Source organism: Oncorhynchus keta, chromosome 15, assembly GCF_023373465.1.
Source record: "Oncorhynchus keta strain PuntledgeMale-10-30-2019 chromosome 15, Oket_V2, whole genome shotgun sequence".
In the NCBI taxonomy this organism is placed as follows: Eukaryota; Metazoa; Chordata; class Actinopteri; order Salmoniformes; family Salmonidae; genus Oncorhynchus; species Oncorhynchus keta.
The window spans coordinates 14,416,190-14,438,427 of NC_068435.1; the positions used below are offsets into that span (position 1 = coordinate 14,416,190).

Here is a 22,238-nt window from a genome sequence, read left to right on the forward strand (position 1 = left end):
TAAAGATTTCAGTCTGATTCCCCGGCTGGCCAGTGTCCGAAATCCTTCAATTCCATCACTGCCAAAAGGCTTTCTGTTTTTACACAAATTGCTTTGTTGTAGATGGTAAACAACAACCTGGTGAATATGGCTGCGTTGAACAAGATAAGAAATGCATTATGACCAACTCTAAGACCTTCCATACAAGCCTTTGAATGTTGTAGCTAATGAACATGCAAACTTTATTGTTGTATTGTAAGCGCTTTAATGGGTTTTAATATCCAAGCTTCATATCTTCCCTTCCGATCTTCTACCTTGGTTTCTAGAGTGCCCTTTGACCCCGGACACCCCAGCTAGCGAGGCGAGGATGTGCACCAGCAACAGCCGCTTGGCCGCCCTGAAGAAGCAGAACGACATTGAGCTGAAGGTCAAACAGGGGGCAGAGAACATGATACAGATGTACTCCAACGGCTCTTCCAAGGTATGCCCTCTGACCTCTTGCCCTTCAGTTTGTGACCTCTGGGTCATGTTCATTAGGGCACTTAACTCTACAGAAAACGAAAATGAGCGTGTCCTATTGGTTAATTCCAGGTAGTCCCTCCTTGCAGTCTGTTGTTGGAAATAGGTAGGGTTTTTCCCAAAGTGTCACAGTATGATGCAACACATATCTGTATTTTGAAAGTTCTATATTTTTGAAAACTTGATTGCTGACATGCAAAACATTTTTGGACTGTATCAACAGTGGAATAATGGAGCAAATACCAAATTATAGTGTTTTTAAGTGGTATTTTCTTTTTAAGAGACCACAAAATCCATTATTCAAAATGGTGAGCTCAGTTAGCATCATTATAAATATGGTGTATAGTAGGACTAACCTTCAAGATGGTGTCCCTGGAAGTGACACCAGACATGGTATTAACAGACCTAGCTAGTACTCCCTGTGCAGAATCATGTTAAGTAACCCCAGCCATATTAACAGAGCATTATCAGGCTGTATTTAGCTCTGCACTGGTTGCTAAGGTGTAGAATGCTGATGAATTCAGCTAAAATCATACGGCACTAATACAGTAGGGATATTAACGCTAAAGTGTGGAACGATAGCAACCTCCGTGCTAACTACTAACCACAGCATTTTATGCAAGATAGTATTAGCTCCGTTCTATTTGCGAAGGTGCCCTTTGCTAAAATCAGCCATAGCTGACTCTGTGAGCACGGTATAATATCAAGGTGTGGAATGTTGGCAACCCCCGGTCAGCGCTCCCCTGCTGGAGCGCCTGGAGAAAGTGGCACCATCCTGTGGGAAATGGCATGGCCTGATGATGTCAGCCAGGAAATGCCTGTCAGACTGGAAGCCTTTCCTGCCCTCTTCGCCGGCACGGCATAGCATAGTGCACTCTTCCACCAAAGGAATTCTGGGTGGAGCCGACTAGTTTACTCCACGGGCCAGTGTGTGCGTCAACTCGAGGGTCACCGATAACACAACAACACAATGACATTCTACTTTCGCCTGCGGTGAATAACTTTTTCCATGCGTTCATTGAAAACTTTTGCTCCACTTAAGGTCATGATTTGACGAGACCGTGTTCTGATTGGGTAACCCACGCACGCACACACACATTCTGTCTGAAGTATGATGTGGAATTTGTGTCAGGTGTTTTGGGTTATTTTACTTATGAAGAAATGCTGTTTAGATCAGATGTTGATCAATATCACACAGTCCAGTGAGTTACTTTCTGTTATAGACGCCTCAGTGTACCTGTTGGTGATGGTGTGAGTGTTGTCTTTATTTTCTGCCCAGGACCGGAAATTGCTAGCGACTGCTCAACAGATGCTCCAGGACAGCAAGACAAAGATTGAGTTCATCAGGATGCAGATCCTCAAAGGCAGCCAGGCCAGCGAGTTGAGCTTCGATAACAACGACGTCATGGGTGAGACACACACACCTGCCTGTGACTCATTCTGGTCGTGGCTTCCTGTCCTGTGTTATCCTCTTTGACACGTATGGATACACAAGCACACACACACACAGTGGATTCACTACATGGAATCACTGATCTAGAGATTACCTTCCATCCTAAATATTTACTCACCGTGTGATCCAGATTAGTGATTCTGCGCCTCCTCTTGCTCAAACTGATCCCCTCAAATGCCCTGATAGTCTCTCTAACAAGGTCCTCTTCCTCCAGCCAAGCCCATCATCAGCCCACTGGACCTGCGGGTAGAGGAGCTGTGTCACCATGCCAGGATAGAGTCAGCCGTGGCCGAGGGCGCCAAGAACGTAATGAAGCTCCTGGGCTCTGGCAAAGTCACGGAGAAGAGGGCACACTCAGAGGTACAGACCACAGCCATAGTTGAGTAGGAGTGCTGATTTAGGATCGGGTCCCATAGTCTATATAATTATGATCTAAAAGGCTAAACTGATCCTAGGTCAGCACTCCTACCATGGCCCCAAAAACAACTCGACAAAAAACAAATGTTTTCGAAAGCTATTCCTAAACCCTTAGTCAACTCACTGCTCAACAAACTTATGGGAGCAAACACTTTCAAAATGTCTGGGCCTGTTGGACAAACTCTATACAAAATACCCATTCTGTTTGTGAACTTGTTTTTCCTGGACCACATTCTGTAGAACCCGTGTGAGAGCAAACACATTTTGAATTGAAAAACAAACAAAATTGTACATTTTGAGTTTTCACCCATTTAGTGCCAACTGAAGATGCCCCTGTTTTGACCCTTGACCTTGCTGTTAGGCCCAGGCCCGATTCAACGAGTCCAGTCAAAAGCTGGACCTGCTCAAGTACTCCCTGGAGCAGAGGCTGAGTGAGCTGCCCAAGAACCACCCTCGCAGCACCAACATCGTGGAGGAGCTGTCCCTCATGTCCTCGCCCGCCCTCAGCCCACGCTCCAGCGTCATCTCCACCCAGAACCAATACAGCACCGTGGCCAAGCCCGCCGCACTCACAGGTAAAGGGCTTATATCCCACAGCAGTGGTCATCAGTTGCATGCGGATAACCTCTGAATGTAGAGCTGAATCTTAACTTGAGATATGCGCCTGTTAAGCTTGTCAAGGGAAGTTTGTGTGAAAACTTGGTTTACAAAGATCTGAAGTTCTAGCCTTTTATGTACTGGCATTTTGGGATTTCGGTCTTTAAAGTATGCAGTTAACAATATATCATGACAATAGTGCTGTAGCGCTGTGCCTAGCCTGGGCTCATAAAATCTATCACTTTATGATAAAAAATATCTGGTCTCCCACAGGCACGTTAGATGTCAGGCTCATGGGCTGCCAGGACCTGCTGGAGAACGTTCCGGGTCGTTCCAAAGTCTGTTCTGTGCTGCTGCCTGGCTGGAGCCCCAGCGAGACTCGCTCCTCCTTCATGAGCCGGGGGAATCGCAACCGAGGTGCCAGCGCACGGAACCTCTCCAAGAGTGAAGACCTCTCAAGTGAGTCTCCAAACACCAACAGTCTCTCCTACTAGCCCTCCATCGATAACTTAATCCATTGATAGCTTGTTTGTCACCATCAGAAATCCAGGAATTTACGATGTACAATATTTATACATAGTTGTTTGAAATGGCACCCTATTCCCTATATAGGGCACATTTCAGACACCGCCATATACACACTTTACGAAAGCACATTGGAGAAACCTGAAACCTGTCGAGTGACTGATTACGGCTGCCATCATCCCCTCCTCTTGAGAGCATGAGTTGTAGCAGAACTATAAATATACAGAAACCACAGCACTCTATATGAGGTGTATCCTAAAGGAAGATCATCGTGTTCGTTTAAATGTAATGTCATTTGAACAATACATGTATGAACTATAATATGTGCATTTTTGGCAGAAAATGGTATTAAATATTTGTTACTCTCCAGATGAAATCAGTGCTGTGCTGAAGCTGGACAATACAGTGGTGGGACAGACCAACTGGAGACCTGTCAGTAACCAGTCCTGGGATCAGAAGTTTACACTGGAGCTGGACAGGGTACGACACGCACACAGTTAACTTATAAGCATATTGCAAACCTCATTATCTGGCAGCCAGTTTAATTTGGGTATTTTCTGCAACAGTATTTGTTATGAGGAGAAGACTAGTGGATTCCTCAGTTCACTAGACGCTAGTTAAATAATCTCCTCCTTGTATTTCACATTGTTGAAGAAAGGTTTCAAATGAAATCACAGTGCACCACGTTAATGTTACCCTATGAATACTTGACTTTGCCTTGTGTGTTTGTGCGCTTGACCTTGTGTGCATTGTTTGACCTGCAGTCTCGTGAGCTGGAGATCTCGGTGTACTGGAGAGACTGGCGCTCGCTGTGTGCTGTCAAGTTCCTGCGACTGGAGGACTTCCTGGACAACCAGCGTCACGGCATGTGTCTCTACCTGGAGCCTCAGGGAACCCTGTTTGCAGAGGTATCCCACATTGACACTACACCAGGGTTGTGTTCATTAACTGAAGGGGACTACCTGGAACTGTCCAATAAGAAACGCTCATTTTAGTTTTCGGGTGCTAGCGTTTTTAAATGTTTTCCGTGTTTGCCCTAATGAACACCACCCAGTTATCAATACCTTCCTATGATGAAGCCTGTTTGCTTGGGTGTCCTGTATGTCTCCTCCAAACTATGGATTTTTGTTCAGGTCACATTTTTCACCCCTGTCATTGAGCGGCGACCCAAACTGCAGAGACAAAAAAAGATCTTCTCCAAGCAGCAAGGTAACTCGTCATTTTCTGAGAAGCAGAATACACGTTACTTCATACTCACTATTTATTGTCCTCTTTTGGACGGCTTAATTCAGTCTCTTACACTAAATATCGGTAATCAAATAATGGTGAGGTGATGATTTCCACGGTCACCACTAGTTGTGAGGACTAGTGTTCTCTGCCCGGCTTTGTGACCTCTGTTAAGGAGGTTAGTGTGTCACTGACCTATCCTGTGACTGTCCTCAGGGAAGACGTTCCTGCGTGCTCCTCAGATGAACATAAACATTGCCACCTGGGGTCGCCTGGTCAGAAGGGCCTTACCCACAGTCAGCCCACAGGTGGCTGAGACCGGGACCAGCAGTCTGCCAGGATCTCCAACACCCACCAGGTGTGTATGTATGTATGTATGTGTGTGTGTGTATGTATATATTATCAGTGCCTTGCGAAAGTATTCGGCCCCCTTGAACATTGCGACCTCTGAGACTATCTCTTAACGGACCTCTGAGACTATCACAGTGCAGGTGCATTTATACAGAGACTTGATTACACACAGGTGGATTGTATTTATCATCATTAGTCATTTAGGTCAACATTGGATCATTCATAGATCCTCATTGAACTTCTGGAGAGAGTTTGCTGCACTGAAAGTAAAGGGGCTGAATAATTTTGCACGCCCAATTTTTCAGTTTTTGATTTGTTAAAAAAGTTTGAAATATCCAATAAATGTCGTTCCACTTCATGATTGTGTCCCACTTGTTGTTGATTCTTCACAAAAAAATACAGTTTTATATCTTTATGTTTGAAGCCTGAAATGTGGCAAAAGGTCGCAAAGTTCAAGGGGGCCGAATACTTTCGCAAGGCACTGTATATGTCACAAATGCCAGAGACCTTCATAACATCTTCACACATACAGTCTGTAGACTCTCTCATTAAGATGTGGCACCTTTCCTTCCAGTCCCATCAGTGAACCGTTGGTGACCAAGCTGGACTTTGACAAAGAGCCCACCCCGGGACCCAAGCACTACCCTGTACCCGCTGGCATCAGAGAACCACTGGCACAGGACAACAAACTGCCCGACAAGGAGGAAGTACAGGTACGGATATGGGGTTACCATGGAGATGCCTGATAGAGGAAGTAGTGCAGCTGTAGTCACATATGATAATGGTTATGATAGTGGGAATGGTCATCCCAGCTCAAGCAAATTAAAACACAAAAAAACTGTCAATGGAAACCTGGGTCTTGCTCAATGAAAATGTTTTGAAACTGGGCTGTACTACCTGAATCCGAACAAACTTTTTCCGTTGCAAAACATTTTGTTACAGTGTGCCACACTGAAACAACCACGCTGCCCCATCCTCCTAACAAGTGTGTTATGCTGTTGCAGGACGCCCTGGCATCGTTTGATTTCCTGAACAAGAGGAACAGCATAGCTGTGAAGTCGTCAGACCTAGACAGACTAGACAAGGTAGCAGAGCAGGAGATCCAGCCTCCAGGCCTGGAGCTCACAGCCATACAGAAGGAGATAAGGTAGAGCTCACTGACGACTACATTGCAGTTGAACTGTGCAGAATCACTGATTTACAAATCCTAAATAATGACTCATTATGTGATCAAGAGCAGCGATTCTCAAATAGGTTGAATATCTGTGACTCAAATGTTGTTTTAACAGGCCTGATGTACTTTTAATAGTTGTTTTGTTTTTGTTTGATTGGTTATAATTAATTTATTGGGGGCAGTGTATTGTTCCCAACTTCCATGAGGAAGTGCATGTTTTTACCTCTTAATTGATTGGTTATTTATTTTCATATTGAAAGCAATAAAAAAAAGTTTTACATTTTAGTCATTTAGCAGATGCTCTTATCCAGAGCGACTTACAGTAGTTGTCCTCTGTGGGAATCAAACCCACAACCCTGGTGTTGCAAGCTCTACCAACTGAGCCACACAGGACACCATTAGTTTGTCTGTATTTTTCCATTGAATATATGATATCTACCTCCATTTCCAGGGAAGAAGAACAATTTCGGTTTAGTCTCCGAGACTTTAAATGTGTTGCAGTCCTTGGTCGTGGTCATTTCGGAAAGGTACGTGGCACACACCCAACCCATTTCTCGATCCCAGGGCACTCCAACCCTGTTCCAGGAGAGCTACTCTTCTGTAGGTTTTCACACCAACCCTGTTCCAGGAGAGCTACTCTTCTGTAGGTTTTCACACCAACCCCAGTTGTAACTTCTGACTCATCTTATCAACCAGTTTATTAGAATCAGGTGTGCAAGATTAGGGTTGGAGTGAACCTACAGGAGGGTAGCTTGCCAGGAACAGGGTTGGAATGAACCTACAGGAGGTTAGCTATCCAGGAACAGTGTTGGAGTGAACTTACAGATGGGTAGCTCTCCAGGAACAGTGTTGGAGTGAACTTACAGGAGGGTAGCTCTCCAGGAACAGGGTTGGAGTGAACCTACAGGAGGGTAGCTCTCCAGGAACAGGGTTGGAGTGAACCTACAGGAGGGTAGCTCTCCAGGAACAGGGTTGGAGTGAACCTACAGGAGGGTAGCTCTCCAGGAACAGGGTTGGAGTGAACCTACAGGAGGGTAGCTCTCCAGGAACAGGGTTGGAGAGCCCTGTTCCTTCCCTTTTTCTCAGCCCTTCTGGAGCGGCTGGCAGCTCCAGTCCTCGGGGGCCAGGGTGGTCTCTCTCACTTTTTTCCCCATCCCTAGCAAACACAGCTGATTTTAAACTAATTGCGTTCTAAACTGAAGATCATGATTAGTTGATTATTGGAGTCAATCATAACCCGGAGGACTGAAGTTACTTGTCCCTGTTCTAGAGGTCCTAGGAACCTCCCCTAGGTGCATGTTTAGTTTTCCCCTAGTACTACACAGCTGATTTTAAAATAACCAACTCGCCCTCAATCTTTGATTTAGTTTTATCAGCTGTATAGTGCTAGGTCAAAAACCAAAACGTGCACTCGGATGTGTGCATGTGCACAGGCCTAGGACTGAGTTTAGGAAACCCTGCTCTAGAGAGAGGTGCTCTTACTGAAAATCCCAACCCAGCCTTCCTAAAATGCCTCCTCTCTTCCCTCCCCTCACAGGTATTGTTAGCCGAGTATAAAAGCACAGGAGAGATGTTCGCCATCAAAGCCCTGAAGAAAGGAGACATTGTGGCTCGTGACGAGGTGGACAGGTAAGGGGCTCAACCAAGGGGCTCAACCTGTGCACTTCAACCAAGATACTGATGTCTTTTGAATTGTTTGTTTGATGAGCTGAACAGTTTACCTTTGTTTAGCCGTGTAATTCAATTCAGAGTTGACTACGAGCAAAAAGAAAGTCCATTGATATGGGCGCAATATGTAGCTTTGTATGCAAACTGACCAAATTCACAAAGAAAGGTGAGCTATAGACCTGTCATTCTCATGGAAAGCAAGCCTGGTAAGTGGTAGGTCCTTTTAGTGTCATATTTTTTGCGTCTTTTTACTTTCGGTTTTGTACACCAGATATTTTTGGTTATTGAAGACATTTCACGGGGGTTTAGATGGTACAAGGATTCTCTAAAACAGGTCTCTCCGGCCCAGGGTGCTACCCTCCTGTAGGTTTTCAATTCAGCCCTGTACCCAGGGTGCTACCCTCCTGTAGGTTTTAAATTCAGCCCTGTACCCAGGGTGCTACCCTCCTGTAGGTTTTCAATTCAGCCCTGTACCCAGGGTGCTACCCTCCTGTAGGTTTTCAATTCAGCCCTGTACCCAGGGTGCTACCCTCCTGTAGGTTTTCAATTCAGCCCTGTACCCAGGGTGCTACCCTCCTGTAGGTTTTCAATTCAGCCCTGTACCCAGGGTGCTACCCTCCTGTAGGTTTTCAATTCAGCCCTGTACCCAGGGTGCTACCCTCCTGTAGGTTTTCAATTCAGCCCTGTACCCAGGGTGCTACCCTCCTGTAGGTTTTCAATTCAGCCCTGTACCCAGGGTGCTACCCTCCTGTAGGTTTTCAATTCAGCCCTGTACCCAGGGTGCTACCCTCCTGTAGGTTTTCAATTCAGCCCTGTACCCAGGGTGCTACCCTCCTGTAGGTTTTCAATTCAGCCCTGTACCCAGGGTGCTACCCTCCTGTAGGTTTTCAATTCAGCCCTGTACCCAGGGTGCTACCCTCCTGTAGGTTTTCAATTCAGCCCTGTACCCAGGGTGCTACCCTCCTGTAGGTTTTCAATTCAGCCCTGTACCCAGGGTGCTACCCTCCTGTAGGTTTTCAATTCAGCCCTGTACCCAGGGTGCTACCCTCCTGTAGGTTTTAAATTCAGCCCTGTACCCAGGGTGCTACCCTCCTGTAGGTTTTCAATTCAGCCCTGTACCCAGGGTGCTACCCTCCTGTAGGTTTTCAATTCAGCCCTGTACCCAGGGTGCTACCCTCCTGTAGGTTTTCAATTCAGCCCTGTACCCAGGGTGCTACCCTCCTGTAGGTTTTAAATTCAGCCCTGTACCCAGGGTGCTACCCTCCTGTAGGTTTTCAATCCAACCTAGTTAAAACTAAACTGATGTGGTTTATCAACCAGCTAACTATTATAAATCAGCTGCACTAGATTAGGGTTGGAGTGAAAACCTACAGGATGGTAGCTCTCCAGGAACAGGGTTGGATTGTGGATCTACAGGATGGTAGCTCTCCAGGAACAGGGTTGGAGTGAAAACCTACAGGATGGTAGCTCTCCAGGAACAGGGTTGGATTGTGGACCTACAGGATGGTAGCTCTCCAGGAACCGGGTTGGTAATGCTCTACGCTATACATTGGTTGTTTTGTCAAATAAACTGAAATTAAGTGAATATTTAAAAAAAAAAGTTTTGCAACCAGACACTGGCGGAACTATTTCTACATATTAATCCTTTAACAGTTGTTGCTGCGAAAGATATTAGCTCAGCTCAGACAAGTTTGGTCTGATTTCCTTTCATTTCAGGAATTGATTTACACATGGATTTTAAGTAGCATTAAATAGATTTTCTTGCCCAGGCATCAGTGGCCTACATCTTTGTCTCTCGGTCTCTTCTTTCCCCCAGTCTGATGTGTGAGAAGCGTATATTTGAGGCGGTGAACAGCGTGCGCCACCCGTTCCTGGTCAACCTCTTTGCCTGCTTCCAAACGCAGGAGCACGTGTGCTTCGTCATGGAGTACGCTGCCGGGGGAGACCTGATGATGCACATCCACGCTGACGTCTTCTCCGAGCCCAGGGCCATGTGAGTGACACCATTTTTTATATTTATATGCTTTAAAGCTGAAATCAATAACAAAGCCCCTCCTGCCCCTGTTTTGCTAAAAAGCTATGGGATGGGGCTTGAGAAATGTAATCACTCTCAAATTCATAGACCTACCTATACAAGGACTGACCATCCATTATATCAAAATTATAGTTTTAACCATGTTGAGGTTTTATAATGCTTGTTTTACATTTACTTTGTTTACAAACATTGTAGTAAAACAATCTTATATTTTGGGTTATTACAGTTTAACTAAGTTCATGAGGGATTTATATGTTATATTCTGGAAGAATCAATCAGTACATATAATTAAATTATAAGTCCAAAAATGGATGGAGCAACTGCAGATTTCCCCGTAAAAAAAAAAGAATGAAACTGCCACGTCTGTTTGTGATATTACAACAACAGAAGTTACTGCAAACCACAGTTGTTTTTTCCCCCTCTGACATCGTTGCACACGTGATAGAACAGCAGCATATGTACTGCCATTTTATTTTCTACTGCGATGCTCCCCAGCTCTGCTTTGTCAACAAAACAAAAACCTTAATGGCCATGGGGCAGATAGTGGGGCGATTTCCCCTACTGTGAATTTAATCTTTAACGTATTTTTTTGTCTAGTAGTAATATGAAGGTTCACTTCCTTTGTGAGCACCAACGCGTTTGTTTCTGTGCCAAGATTATTTTCTGGTGCAATTAGCTTTGAAATAGTATCTGAAGTGCTCACCTCTATATCCACGGTCTTGTTTTAAGTGATACGCTAAATCATGAAGTGGAAAAAAGTCATTGCATTTTCTCTGATTTCTTGCTGCAATCTTCTTTTTTTTTTCTCTTGTAGATTTTATGCAGCTTGTGTCGTATTGGGATTACAGTTTTTACACGAACATAAGATTGTGTACAGGTAAGAATAGTTCCATTCACTGGGTGAATATATACTCTTATAATATATATTGATACGGATTATCACAATTTATTTATTTTTGTTTTACTTTCAGAGATCTGAAGCTTGACAATCTGCTCTTGGACACTGAGGGTTATGTAAAAATAGCTGACTTTGGCCTTTGCAAAGAGGGTAAATAGGACAAAAGCCACACAACCTCAACTTAATGCCATCTCTCACTGTTCCAACACCATTGAATGTAAAATAAATGTATAATAACCTTACCCTGACTCTATATAAGGTCTACAGTGCATTTGGAAAGTATTCAGACCCCTTGACTTTATCCACATTTTGTTACGTTACAGGCATATTTTTAAATGGATTAAATAAACAAAGGTCCTCATCAATATAAGCACAATACCCCATAATGACAAAGCAAAAGCAGGTCTTTAGAAGATTTAACAAATGTATTAAAAATTAAAAACATTTTATTTACATAAGTATACAGACCCTTTGCTATGAGACTCGAAATTGAGTTCAGGTGCATTCTGTTTCCATTGGTCATCCTGAGCTCTTTCTACAATTTGATTTGGAGTCTAAGGGTAAATTCAATTGATTGGACATGATTTGGGAAGGCACACACCAGTCTATATAAGGTCCCACAGTTGGCAGTGCATGTCAGAGCATAAACCAAGCCATGAGGTCAAAGGAATTGTCCCTAGAGCTCCGAGACAGAATTGTGTCGCACCGATCTGGGGAAGGGTACCAAAACATTTCTGCAGCAAGAACACAGTGGCCTCCATCATTCTTAAATCGAAGAGGTTTGGAACCACCAACCACCGCTTCATAGAGCTGGCCGCCCGGCCAAACTGAGCAATCGGGGGAGAAGGGCCTTGGTCAGGGAGGTGACCAAGAACCCGATGTTCATCTCACAGAGCTCCAGAGTTCCTCTGTGGAGATGGGAGAACCTTCCAGAAGGACAACCATCTCTGCAGCACTCCACCAATCAGGCCTTTATGGCAGAGTGGCCACTCCTCAGTAAAGGGCACATGACAGCCCTCTTGGATTTTGCCAAAAGGCACCTAAAGGACTCTGACCTCTGATGAAACCAAGGTTAAACTCTTTGGCCTGAATGCCAAGTGTCGCATCTTGAGGAAACCTGGCACCATCCCTACGGTGAATCATGGTGGTGGCATGTTTTTCAGTGGCAGGGAGACTAGTCAGGAAAGATGATCAGAGCAAAGTACAGAAAGATACTTGATGAAACCCTGCTCCAGAGCACTCAGGACCTCTGACTAAGGCTCACCTTCCAACAGGACAACGACCCTAAGCACACAGCCAAGACAACGCGCAGTAGTGGCTTTGGGACACGTTATTGAATGTCCTTGAGTGGCCCAGCCTGAGCATGGACTTACACCTGATCTAACATCTCTGGAGAAACCTGAAAATAGCTGTGCAGCAATGCTCCCCATCCACCCTGACAGAGTTTGAGAGGATCTGCAGAGAAGAATTGGAGAAACTCCCCAAGTACAGGTGTGCCAACATGAATCATCATACCCAATAAGACTCGAGGCTGTAATCGCTGCCAAAGATGCTTCAACAAAGTACCTATTTAAAGGGTCTGAATACTTATAGAAATGTGATATTTCCGGGTTTTTTGTTACCAATTTGTTTTAACTTTGTTGCTTTGTCATTATGGGGTACTATGTGTAGGTTGAGGGGGGGAAACGATTTAATCCATTCCAGAAAAGGGCTGTAAACATAACAAAATGTGGAAAAAGTCAAGGGGTCTAAATACCTTCTGAATGCACAATATGCTGATCTGAAACTTATGTGGGTGTCAGATTTCCATGTCTGGGTGGACAGTAAAGTCTCCATACATGTATCATGGTTATGTGTATTCTGGCAGGAATGGGGTTCAGGGACCGCACCAGCACGTTTTGTGGTACTCCTGAGTTCCTGGCCCCAGAGGTTCTGACTGAGACATCATACACGCGTGCTGTGGACTGGTGGGGTCTGGGGGTCCTCGTCTTTGAGATGCTGGTTGGAGAGGTTAGTGGTTCTCACCTGTCATATGGATGCATACCTACTCAATACTACGGCTCTTTAAAGCTGGCCAATATTTGGTCAACTCTAAAGTATATTTACAGTACCAGTCAAAAGTTTTAGAACACCTACTCAATCCAGAGTTTTTCTTTATTTTTACTATTTTCTACATTGTAGAATAATAGTGAAGACATCAAACCTATGAAATAACACATGGAATATTTTAGATTCTTCAAAGTAGCCACCCTTTGCCTTGATGACAGCTTTGCACACTCTTGGTATTTTCTCAACCAATTTCATGAGGTAGTCACCTGGAATGCATTTCAATTAACAGGTGTGCTTTGTCAAATTTAATTTGTGGAATTTCTTTCCTTCTTAATGCGTTTGAGCCAGTCAGTTGTGTTGTGACAAGGTAGGGGTGATATACCGATTTATAGCCCTATTTGGTAAAATAACAAGTCCATATTATGGCAAGAACAGCTCAAATAAACAAAGCGAAAAGATAGTCAGTCCATCATTACTTTAAGACATGAAGGTCAGTCAATCGCAAAAACTATCAGGCGCTATGATGAAACTGGCTCTCATAAGGACCGCTACAGGAAAGGAAGACTCAGTTACCTCTGCTGCAGAGGATACGTTCATTAGAGTTAACTGCACATCAGATTGCAGCCCAAATAAATGCTTCACAGAGTTCAAGGAACAGATACATCTCAACATCAAGTGTTCAGAGGAGACTGTTAATTTTGTTTGTTTTATTTTTTATTTAACCTATATTTAACTAGGCAAGTCAGTTAAGAACAAATTCTTATTTACAATGACTGCCTAACCTGGACGCAGGGCCAATTTATGCACTGCCCTATGGGACTCCTGATCACAGTTGGTTGTGATACAGCCCTGGATCGAACTAGGGTCTGTAGTGACGCCTCTTGCACTGAGATGCAGTGCCTTAGACCGCTGCACCAATCGGGAGCCCCATCAGGCCTTCATGGTTGAATTGCTGCAAAGAAATCACTACTAAAGGACACTAATAATAAGAAGAGACTTGCTTGGGCCAAGAATCATGAGCAATGGACATTAGACTGGTGGAAATATGTCCTTTGGTCTGATGAGTCCAAATTTGAGATTTTTGGTTCTGACTATCGTGTCTTTGTGAGAACCAGAGTAGGTGAAAGGATGAACTTTGCATGTGGTGTTCCACATGGAGGAGGAGGCGTGTTGGTGCTGTGCTGGTGACACGTCAGTGATTTATTTCGAATTCAAGGCACTCTTAACCAGCATGGCTACCACAGCGATACCCCATCCCATCTGGTTTGTGCTTATTTATTTTTTATTTATTTACATTTAAGTCATTTAGCAGACGCTCTTATCCAGAGCGACTTACAAATTGGTGCATTCACCTTATGACATCCAGTAGAACAGTCACTTTACAATAGTGCATCTAAATCTTAAAGGGGGGTGAGAAGGATTACTTATCCTATCCTAGGTATTCCTTAAAGAGGTGGGGTTTCAGGTGTCTCCGGAAGGTGGTGATTGACTCCGCTGTCCTGGCGTCGTGAGGGAGTTTGTTCCACCATTGGGGGGCCAGAGCAGCGAACAGTTTTGACTGGGCTGAGCGGGAACTGTACTTCCTCAGTGGTAGGGAGGCGAGCAGGCCAGAGGTGGATGAACGCAGTGCCCTTGTTTGGGTGTAGGGCCTGATCAGAGCCTGAAGGTACTGAGGTGCCGTTCCCCTCACAGCTCCGTAGGCAAGCACCATGGTCTTGTAGCGGATGCGAGCTTCAACTGGAAGCCAGTGGAGAGAGCGGGGTGACGTGAGAGAACTTGGGAAGGTTGAACACCAGACGGGCTGCGGCGTTCTGGATTAGTTGTAGGGGTTTAATTATTTTTACCTTTATTTAACTAGGCAAGTCAGTTAAGAACAAATTCTTATTTTCAATGACGGCCTAGGAACAGTGGGCAGAACGACAGATTTGTACCATGTCAGCTCGGGGGTTTGAACTTGCAACCTTCCGGTTACTAGTCCAACGCTCTAACCACTAGGCTACCCTGCCACCCTTAGGGGGACTATCATTTGTTTTTCAACAGGACAATGACCCAACACACCTCCAGGCTGTGTAAGGGCTATTTGACCAAGAAGGAGAGTAATGGAGTGCTGCATCAGATGACCTGGCCTCCACAATCACCCTGACCTCAACCCAATTGAGTTTTGGGTTGAGTTGGACCCGCAGAGTGAAGGAAAAGCAGCCAACAAGTGCTCAGCATATGTGGGACCTCCTTCAAGACTGTTGGAAAAGCATTCATCATTAAGCTGATTGAGAGAATGCCAAGAGTGTGCAAAGCTGTCATCAAGGCAAAGGGTGGCTACTTTGAAGAATCTAAAATAGTGTTTTTTGTAACTACATGATTCCATATGTGTTATTTCATAGTTTATTATTCCACAATGTAGAAAATGAAGAAGCCCTTGTAATGAGTACCGGTAGGTTTCCAAACTTCTGACTGGTAATGTGTATTATATTGTTTTTACATTTTTAGAATTGAATTGACGATAATGGCAAAAAAACTAGCACAAAACCACAATTGTCATGACTATTCTAACATTAAATACAGTTGAAGTCGGAAGTTTACATACACCTTTGCCAAATACATTTAAACTCACTTTTTCACAATTCCTGACATTGAAACCTAGTAAAAATTCCCTGTCTTAGGTCAGTTAGGATCGCTACTTTATTTTAAGAATGTGAAATGTCAGAATAATAGTAGAGTGATTTATTTCAGCTTTTTATTTCATCACATTTCCCAGTGGGTCAGAAGTTTACAAACACTCAATTAGTATTTGGTAGCGTTGCCTTTAAATGATTTAGCTTGGGTCAAACGTTTCGGGTAGCCTTCCACAAGCCCATTCCTCCTGACACAGCTGGTGTAACTGAGTCAGGTTTGTAGGCCTCCTTGCTCGCACAGACTATTTAAGTTCTGCCCACAAATGTTCTATAGGATTGAGGTCAGGTCTGTGTGATGGCCACTCCAATACCTTGACTTTGTTGTCCTTAAGCCATTTTGCCACCACTTTGGAAGTATGCTTGGGGTCATTGTCCATTTAGAAGACCCATTTGCGACCAAGCTTTAACTTCCTGACTGATGTCTTGAGATGTTGCTTCAATATATCCACATACTTTTCCTTCCTCATGATGCCATCTATTTTGTGAAGTACACCAGTTCCTCCTGCAGCAAAGCACCCCCACAACATGTTGCTGCCACCCCTGTGCTTCACGGTTGGGATAGTGTTCTTCGGCTTGCAAGCGTCCTCCTTTTTCCTCCAAACATAATGATGGTCATTATGGCCAAACTGTTCTATTTTTGTTTCATCTCAGCCAAGAGGACATTTCTCCAAAAAGTACAATCTTTGTCACCATGTGCAGTTGCAAACTGTAGTCTGGCTTTTTTTATGGTGGTTTTGGAGCAGTGGCTTCTTCCTTGCAAAGTGGCCTTTCAGGTTAAGTTGATATAGGACTCGTTTTACTGTGGATATAGATACTTTTGTACCTGTTTCCTCCATCTTCACAAGGTCCTTTGCTGTTGTTCTGGGATTGATTTGCACTTTTTGCACTAAAGTATGTCAACGGCTCAGACACAAGAGGCATGTGGCAGGGTCTCTACAGTCAATCACGGACTACAAGAAGAAATCCAGCCCAGTCACGGACCAGGATGTCTTGCTCCCAGGCAGACTAAATAACTTTTTTGCCCGCTTTGAGGACAAAACAGTGCCACTGACACAGACTGCAACGGAAACATGCGGTCTCTCCTTCACTGCAGTCGAGGTGAGTAAGACATTTAAACGTGTTAACCCTCGCAAGGCTGCAGGCCCAGACGGCATCCCCAGCCGCGCCCTCAGAGCATGCGCAGACCAGCTGGCCGGTGTGTTTACGGACTTCCGTCATCATGAAGTGCTTTGAGAGACTAGTCAAGGACCATATCACCTCCACCCTACCTGACACCCTAGACCCACTCCAATTTGCTTACCGCCCAAATAGGTCCACAGACGATGCAATCTCAACCACACTGCACACTGCCCTAACCCATCTGGACAAGAGGAATACCTATGTGAGAATGCTGTTCATCGACTACAGCTCGGCATTCAACACCATAGTACCCTCCAAGCTCGTCATCAAGCTCGAGACCCTGGGTCTCGACCCCGCCCTGTGCAACTGGGTACTGGACTTCCTGACGGGCCGCCCCCAGGTGGTGAGGGTAGGCAACAACATCTCCTCCCCGCTGATCCTCAACACTGGGGCCCCACAAGGGTGCGTTCTGAGCCCTCTCCTGTACTCCCTGTTCACCCACGACTGCGTGGCCACACACGCCTCCAACTCAATCATCAAGTTTGCGGACGACACAACAGTGGTAGGCTTGATTACCAACAACGACGAGACGGCCTACAGGGAGGAGGTGAGGGCCCTCGGAGTGTGGTGTCAGGAAAATAACCTCACACTCAACGTCAACAAAACTAAGGAGATGATTGTGGACTTCAGGAAACAGCAGAGGGAACACCCCCCTATCCACATCAATGGAACAGTTTTGGAGAGGGTAGCAAGTTTTAAGTTCCTCGGCATACACATCACAGACAAACTGAATTGGTCCACTCACAGACAGCATCGTGAAGAAGGCGCAGCAGCGCCTCTTCAACCTCAGGAGGCTGAAGAAATTTGGCTTGTCACCAAAAGCACTCACAAACTTCTACAGATGCACAATCGAGAGCATCCTGGCGGGCTGTATCACCGCCTGGTACGGCAACTGCTCCGCCCTCAACTGTAAGGCTCTCCAGAGGGTAGTGAAGTCTGCACAACGCATCACCGGGGGCAAACTACCTGCCCTCCAGGACACCTACACCACCCGATGTTACAGGAAGGCCATAAAGATCATCAAGGACATCAACCACCCGAACCACTGCCTGTTCACCCCGCTATCATCCAGAAGGCGAGGTCAGTACAGGTGCATCAAAGCTGGGACCGAGAGACTGAAAAACAGCTTCTTTCTCAAGGCCATCAGACTGTTAAACAGCCACCACTAACATTGAGTGGCTGCTGCCAACACACTGACACTGACTCAACTCCAGCCACTTTAATAATGGGAATTGATGGGAAATGATGTAAATATATCACTAGCCACTTTAAACAATGCTACCTTATATAATGTTACTTACCCTACATTATTCATCTCATATGCATACGTATTTACTGTACTCTATATCATCGACTGCATTCTTATGTAATGCATGTATCACTAGCCACTTTAACTATGCCACTTTGTTTACATACTAATCTCATATGTATATACTGTACTCGATACCATCTACTGTATCTTGCCTATGCTGCTCCGTACCATCACTCATTCATATATCCTTATGTACATATTCTTTATCCACTTACACTGTGTATAAGACAGTAGTTTTGGAATTGTTAGTTAGATTACTTGTTGGTTATTACTGCATTGTCGGAACTAGAAGCACAAGCATTTCGCTACACTCGCATTAACATCTGCTAACCATGTGTATGTGACAAATAAAATTTGATTTGATTAGATTTAATTTCTAGGAGACTGAATGCGTCTCCTTCCTGAGCGGTATGATGGCTGCGTGGTCCTGTGGTGTTTATACTTGCATACTATTGTTTGTACAGATGAATGTGGTACCTTCAGGCATTTGGAAATTGCTCCCAAGGATGAACCAGACTTGCGGAGGTCTACAATTGTTTTTCTCTTGGCTGATTTCTTTTGATTTTTTGCCATGATGTCAATCAAGGAGGCACTGAGTTTGAAGGTACGCCTTGAAATACATGAACTCAAATTATAAAGCATTAACATAATTTTCTGGAATTTTCCAAGCTGTTTAAAGGCACAGTAAACTTGGTGTATGTAAACCTCTGACCCACTGGAATTGTGATACAGTGAAATGATCTGTCTGTAAACAATTGTTAGAAAAATTACTTGTCATGCATAAAGTAGATGTCCTAACCGACTTGCCAAAACTACAGTTTGTTAACAAGAAATGTGTGGAATGGTTGGAGTGGAAAAACGAGTTTTAATGACTCCAACTGTACATAGTTGACCTGGTCAGTACTTGTCCATATAAAAGAAAATAGCATTCTCAATCATTGACTATATGTGCAAAAATCTGTGTTTTTTCCCCCCGTCCCAGTCTCCATTCCCTGGGGACGATGAGGAAGAGGTGTTTGACAGCATCGTCAACGATGAAGTCCGCTACCCAAGGTTCCTCTCAACAGAGGCCATCTCCATCATGAGAAGGGTGGGTTCTGGTGAAGTTCTACTACTAACTTCAAATGGTGCAGTCACCTCAGATTGACCTTTACACAACATCTCAAATGACTGCTATCAGCTGTCAAAAGTGTGAACTGAGAAGAAACAAAAGACAATGGCGTTATTGAAACACAGCTTTAATGTTTACTCTGCTATGTTATGCTCTTTTTGTTTGTAGCTTTTGAGGAGGAGTCCAGAAAGACGTCTTGGGGCAGGAGAACGAGACGCAGAAGAAGTGAAGAAACATCTGTTCTTCAGAGTAAGTTGAAAGTGGTTTTTATTTAAATTGTATATATTTGATCTGTTTTGATATTGTAAACCAAAACAAAAAGCCTTGATTACAGGTAATGTGGACTGTGTCTACTTACCTTGGTTGTCATTAGCTTTTTTTCCTCACAAGGTAGACGGGTCAACTATCAGGACAGACATGTATTGAATCAAGTTCCCTCTTTCATAAATTTTCTCCTTCCTTTCTCCCCCCAGAATATGGATTGGAACGGACTACTGTCCAAGAAGGTGAAGCCTCCGTTTGTGCCGACCATCCAGAACTCCAACGACGTCAGCAACTTCGACAACGAATTTACCTCAGAAGCACCCATCCTGACCCCGCCCAGAGAACCCAGGGCGCTCAGCAAGAATGAGCAGGACATGTTCTCAGACTTTGACTACATCGCAGACTGGTGTTAGCCCCCCTTCTCCCTCCTCCTAACACGTTGAACAAACACACACAGTGAACCAAACAACACGGCGCTGACTGACTGTAGCTCACATTTGGGAAAAAAAGGCTTTTTTCCAAACAAATGTTGAGGGAGGTGAAACATCGCTCTCCCAGCCTTCGGACGCACTCTGTGCCATTGAAAGACCCCCCCGACTCCACAACCCAGCACCCTTGTTTATTTTTTAACAAAATGAAGAACTTTTTTTTAACAAGAAGAGATTATATTTTGCTTTTCTTCTGAGAGAAGAGGGAGGAGGAGGCCTCCAGCGCATGTTGTCTATTGTCTGACCACTGAGGTTTTCATATGAACTATGTCAAAGGAAACACCGGCAACATCATGTTATTCATAGTCAGTCTTTTATTTTTTATCATGTACAGAATATTATTCATCCGTATTAACGAGTCATTTCTCAAGCCATAACTTCTTCTCTCTGTAACGTCTGCCATATTGTATTATAAGTGTTTTAAGCATTTATCACTGAACTCTCACGTGAGGTTAAAGACGACACATCTTGACTACTACTGCCTTTTGACTTGAAAGCCAAAGTAAGGGCTCCCTTTTAACTGATCCTTGTCATCTCCCCCACCCACACTTATTTGTCACATGCTTCGTAAACAACCGGTGTGGACTAACAGTGAAATGCTTAGTTACGGGCCTAGTTACAGGCCCTTTGCAACAATGCAGGGAGAACCCTCCCACCGTTTTTAAAGAATGCCTTCCTGTTTCTGCTAGCAAAGCTAAGAGCTGGCTCACTCTCAAAGAATAGAGTGCAGAAATGTTATATTTTAAAACAGATGATCATTAGACAAAGCAGTGCACCCAGTGTTAGCCCTCAAGGTACTGCAACTATCCCTCATTTACTAGCATACAGGGCCGTGTTTCACCATGTAATGCTATAAGGATGTTGGAGGGAAAATAATTAAGCAGTGGAGCAAAGTTCTAGAGACAAAGGCGACTGACGCTTTAAACGTTGTCATTTGTAAGGTGCACACAATATGGAGACTTGTCTGATATGGCTCCCTCTGGCGGGTTCCTAGCACCATTAAGCATATGAATCAAGTGTCTCAGAGGAGAAGTGCTGATTTAGGATCAGTTATGCCTTTTAGATCACAATGAAAAGGATTACATGAACAGGGGAACCTGATCCTGGATCAGCACTTGTACTCAGCGCTATACAGCCCCAGATTTAGTTATTGGGGGATAACAATGCATTCAGCTAGCAATGATGTGCTCTTGTGGATAGAATCAATTATTCTAGCATTTCTAACGGAGTGGGTCAGTCCCATTATAATTCAATTCAATGCAGAAAATGTATAAAATCTGTTGAACTTTCATTCGCTACCTGAATTAACTGATTTGAAATGGAATTGATTCCAACCTCAATACCTCAATTCTTTTAACTGAAAATACCAGAGCCTGCAATGATTAGAGTTGGTCAAATGGTGGATCTGAAGTGACTGATACAACTGATTACCAAAACTAATCCATTCAGTCCTGACAGTGGGACTATGGAAACAGTAATGGATGTATGATCAAACTAATGTGTAGGGTGAAGTTGCCTCCAGGTTAGGAGGATTGGGGAAGCTGGTCCTAGATCTTTACCCAGGAGCTTAAACTTAGTGCCAGTTTGTGCAGACTATGTAAATGAATCACTACAGGGGAGGGTATATATGTATATACACACAATTAAGCTGATAGCACTATCAATAGGTATTTTTTTATGATCTATGTTTAGTGTAATTATGAAAATAGTTTGTACAAAGTTATTTGTCCCAGTGTTTGAATGGTCTGTTTTTGCAACACGCTCAAGCTTTTTTGAATGGTGCACCACATTGAAGTTACAAGACTGTTGGCCCTGGTGTAAAGAAGCATGTTGCTGTTGGGGTTTGTCGCCTATCATGAATGCACAAATTAAATGTTTTTAATAGTTGTGCTACCTTTGCATATTGTATTCTATTGGCGTGAGCACATCACTTTCAAGCCCATGTCTTGGTCTCTTTGCTTTGAGAATCTCTTCCATGGTGTGAAGAGACACATGCCCAATAGAACTGTCCATGAACATACTACAGTAGTCCACTGTTCATCCATGACCCAGAGTGCATCTTACTGAAGTGAGCAAGGTGTGACCTGGCTTTGAGGTAAGTGGATAACTAAAACATTCTCACGTAGAAGGATCAAAACCTCGAAGTATAGTAGAGAGACTAATTTACCTTTAATGAAGGTGAAGCATTTCGCACAAGTTCCCCTTGTTAAACTACAGTATAACTTTGCAAATAAACTAAGCAACAACAAAAAAACTTCCCTTTTTCAGGACCCTGTCTTTCAAAGATAATTTGTAAAAATCAAAATAACTTCAGATCTTC

The 22,238-nt window shown here is 44.1% G+C and overlaps 1 protein-coding gene and 1 long non-coding RNA gene across 6 annotated transcripts in view; both read left to right on the plus strand.

The window, feature by feature from the left end:
* LOC118394475 (serine/threonine-protein kinase N2-like) overlaps positions 1-21,805 on the plus strand; it is a 45,825-nt gene extending 24,020 nt beyond the window's left edge. Inside the window, exons 3-22 of the mRNA XM_035787687.2 lie at positions 306-460; positions 1,778-1,907; positions 2,166-2,311; positions 2,730-2,943; positions 3,239-3,424; positions 3,861-3,970; positions 4,255-4,398; positions 4,624-4,699; positions 4,934-5,075; positions 5,643-5,781; positions 6,073-6,215; positions 6,694-6,769; positions 7,780-7,871; positions 9,727-9,903; positions 10,760-10,822; positions 10,917-10,993; positions 12,711-12,853; positions 19,038-19,145; positions 19,335-19,415; positions 19,640-21,805. Coding sequence (XP_035643580.2) covers positions 306-460; positions 1,778-1,907; positions 2,166-2,311; positions 2,730-2,943; positions 3,239-3,424; positions 3,861-3,970; positions 4,255-4,398; positions 4,624-4,699; positions 4,934-5,075; positions 5,643-5,781; positions 6,073-6,215; positions 6,694-6,769; positions 7,780-7,871; positions 9,727-9,903; positions 10,760-10,822; positions 10,917-10,993; positions 12,711-12,853; positions 19,038-19,145; positions 19,335-19,415; positions 19,640-19,843 — 2,606 coding nt within the window. The 3' untranslated portion in view covers positions 19,844-21,805. The remainder of the gene's footprint in view (positions 1-305; positions 461-1,777; positions 1,908-2,165; positions 2,312-2,729; positions 2,944-3,238; positions 3,425-3,860; positions 3,971-4,254; positions 4,399-4,623; positions 4,700-4,933; positions 5,076-5,642; positions 5,782-6,072; positions 6,216-6,693; positions 6,770-7,779; positions 7,872-9,726; positions 9,904-10,759; positions 10,823-10,916; positions 10,994-12,710; positions 12,854-19,037; positions 19,146-19,334; positions 19,416-19,639) is intronic.
* Positions 7,878-9,718, plus strand: LOC127907597 (uncharacterized). 5 transcript variants are annotated; one of them, XR_008065081.1, is made up of 4 exons: positions 7,878-8,320; positions 8,364-8,965; positions 9,009-9,137; positions 9,181-9,718. It is a non-coding gene; the product is annotated as an uncharacterized LOC127907597 (long non-coding RNA). The 5 variants fall into 5 exon arrangements; XR_008065083.1 differs by having other exon boundaries at positions 9,009-9,094; XR_008065084.1 differs by having other exon boundaries at positions 8,364-8,922.
* Positions 21,806-22,238: the final 433 nt, after the last annotated feature.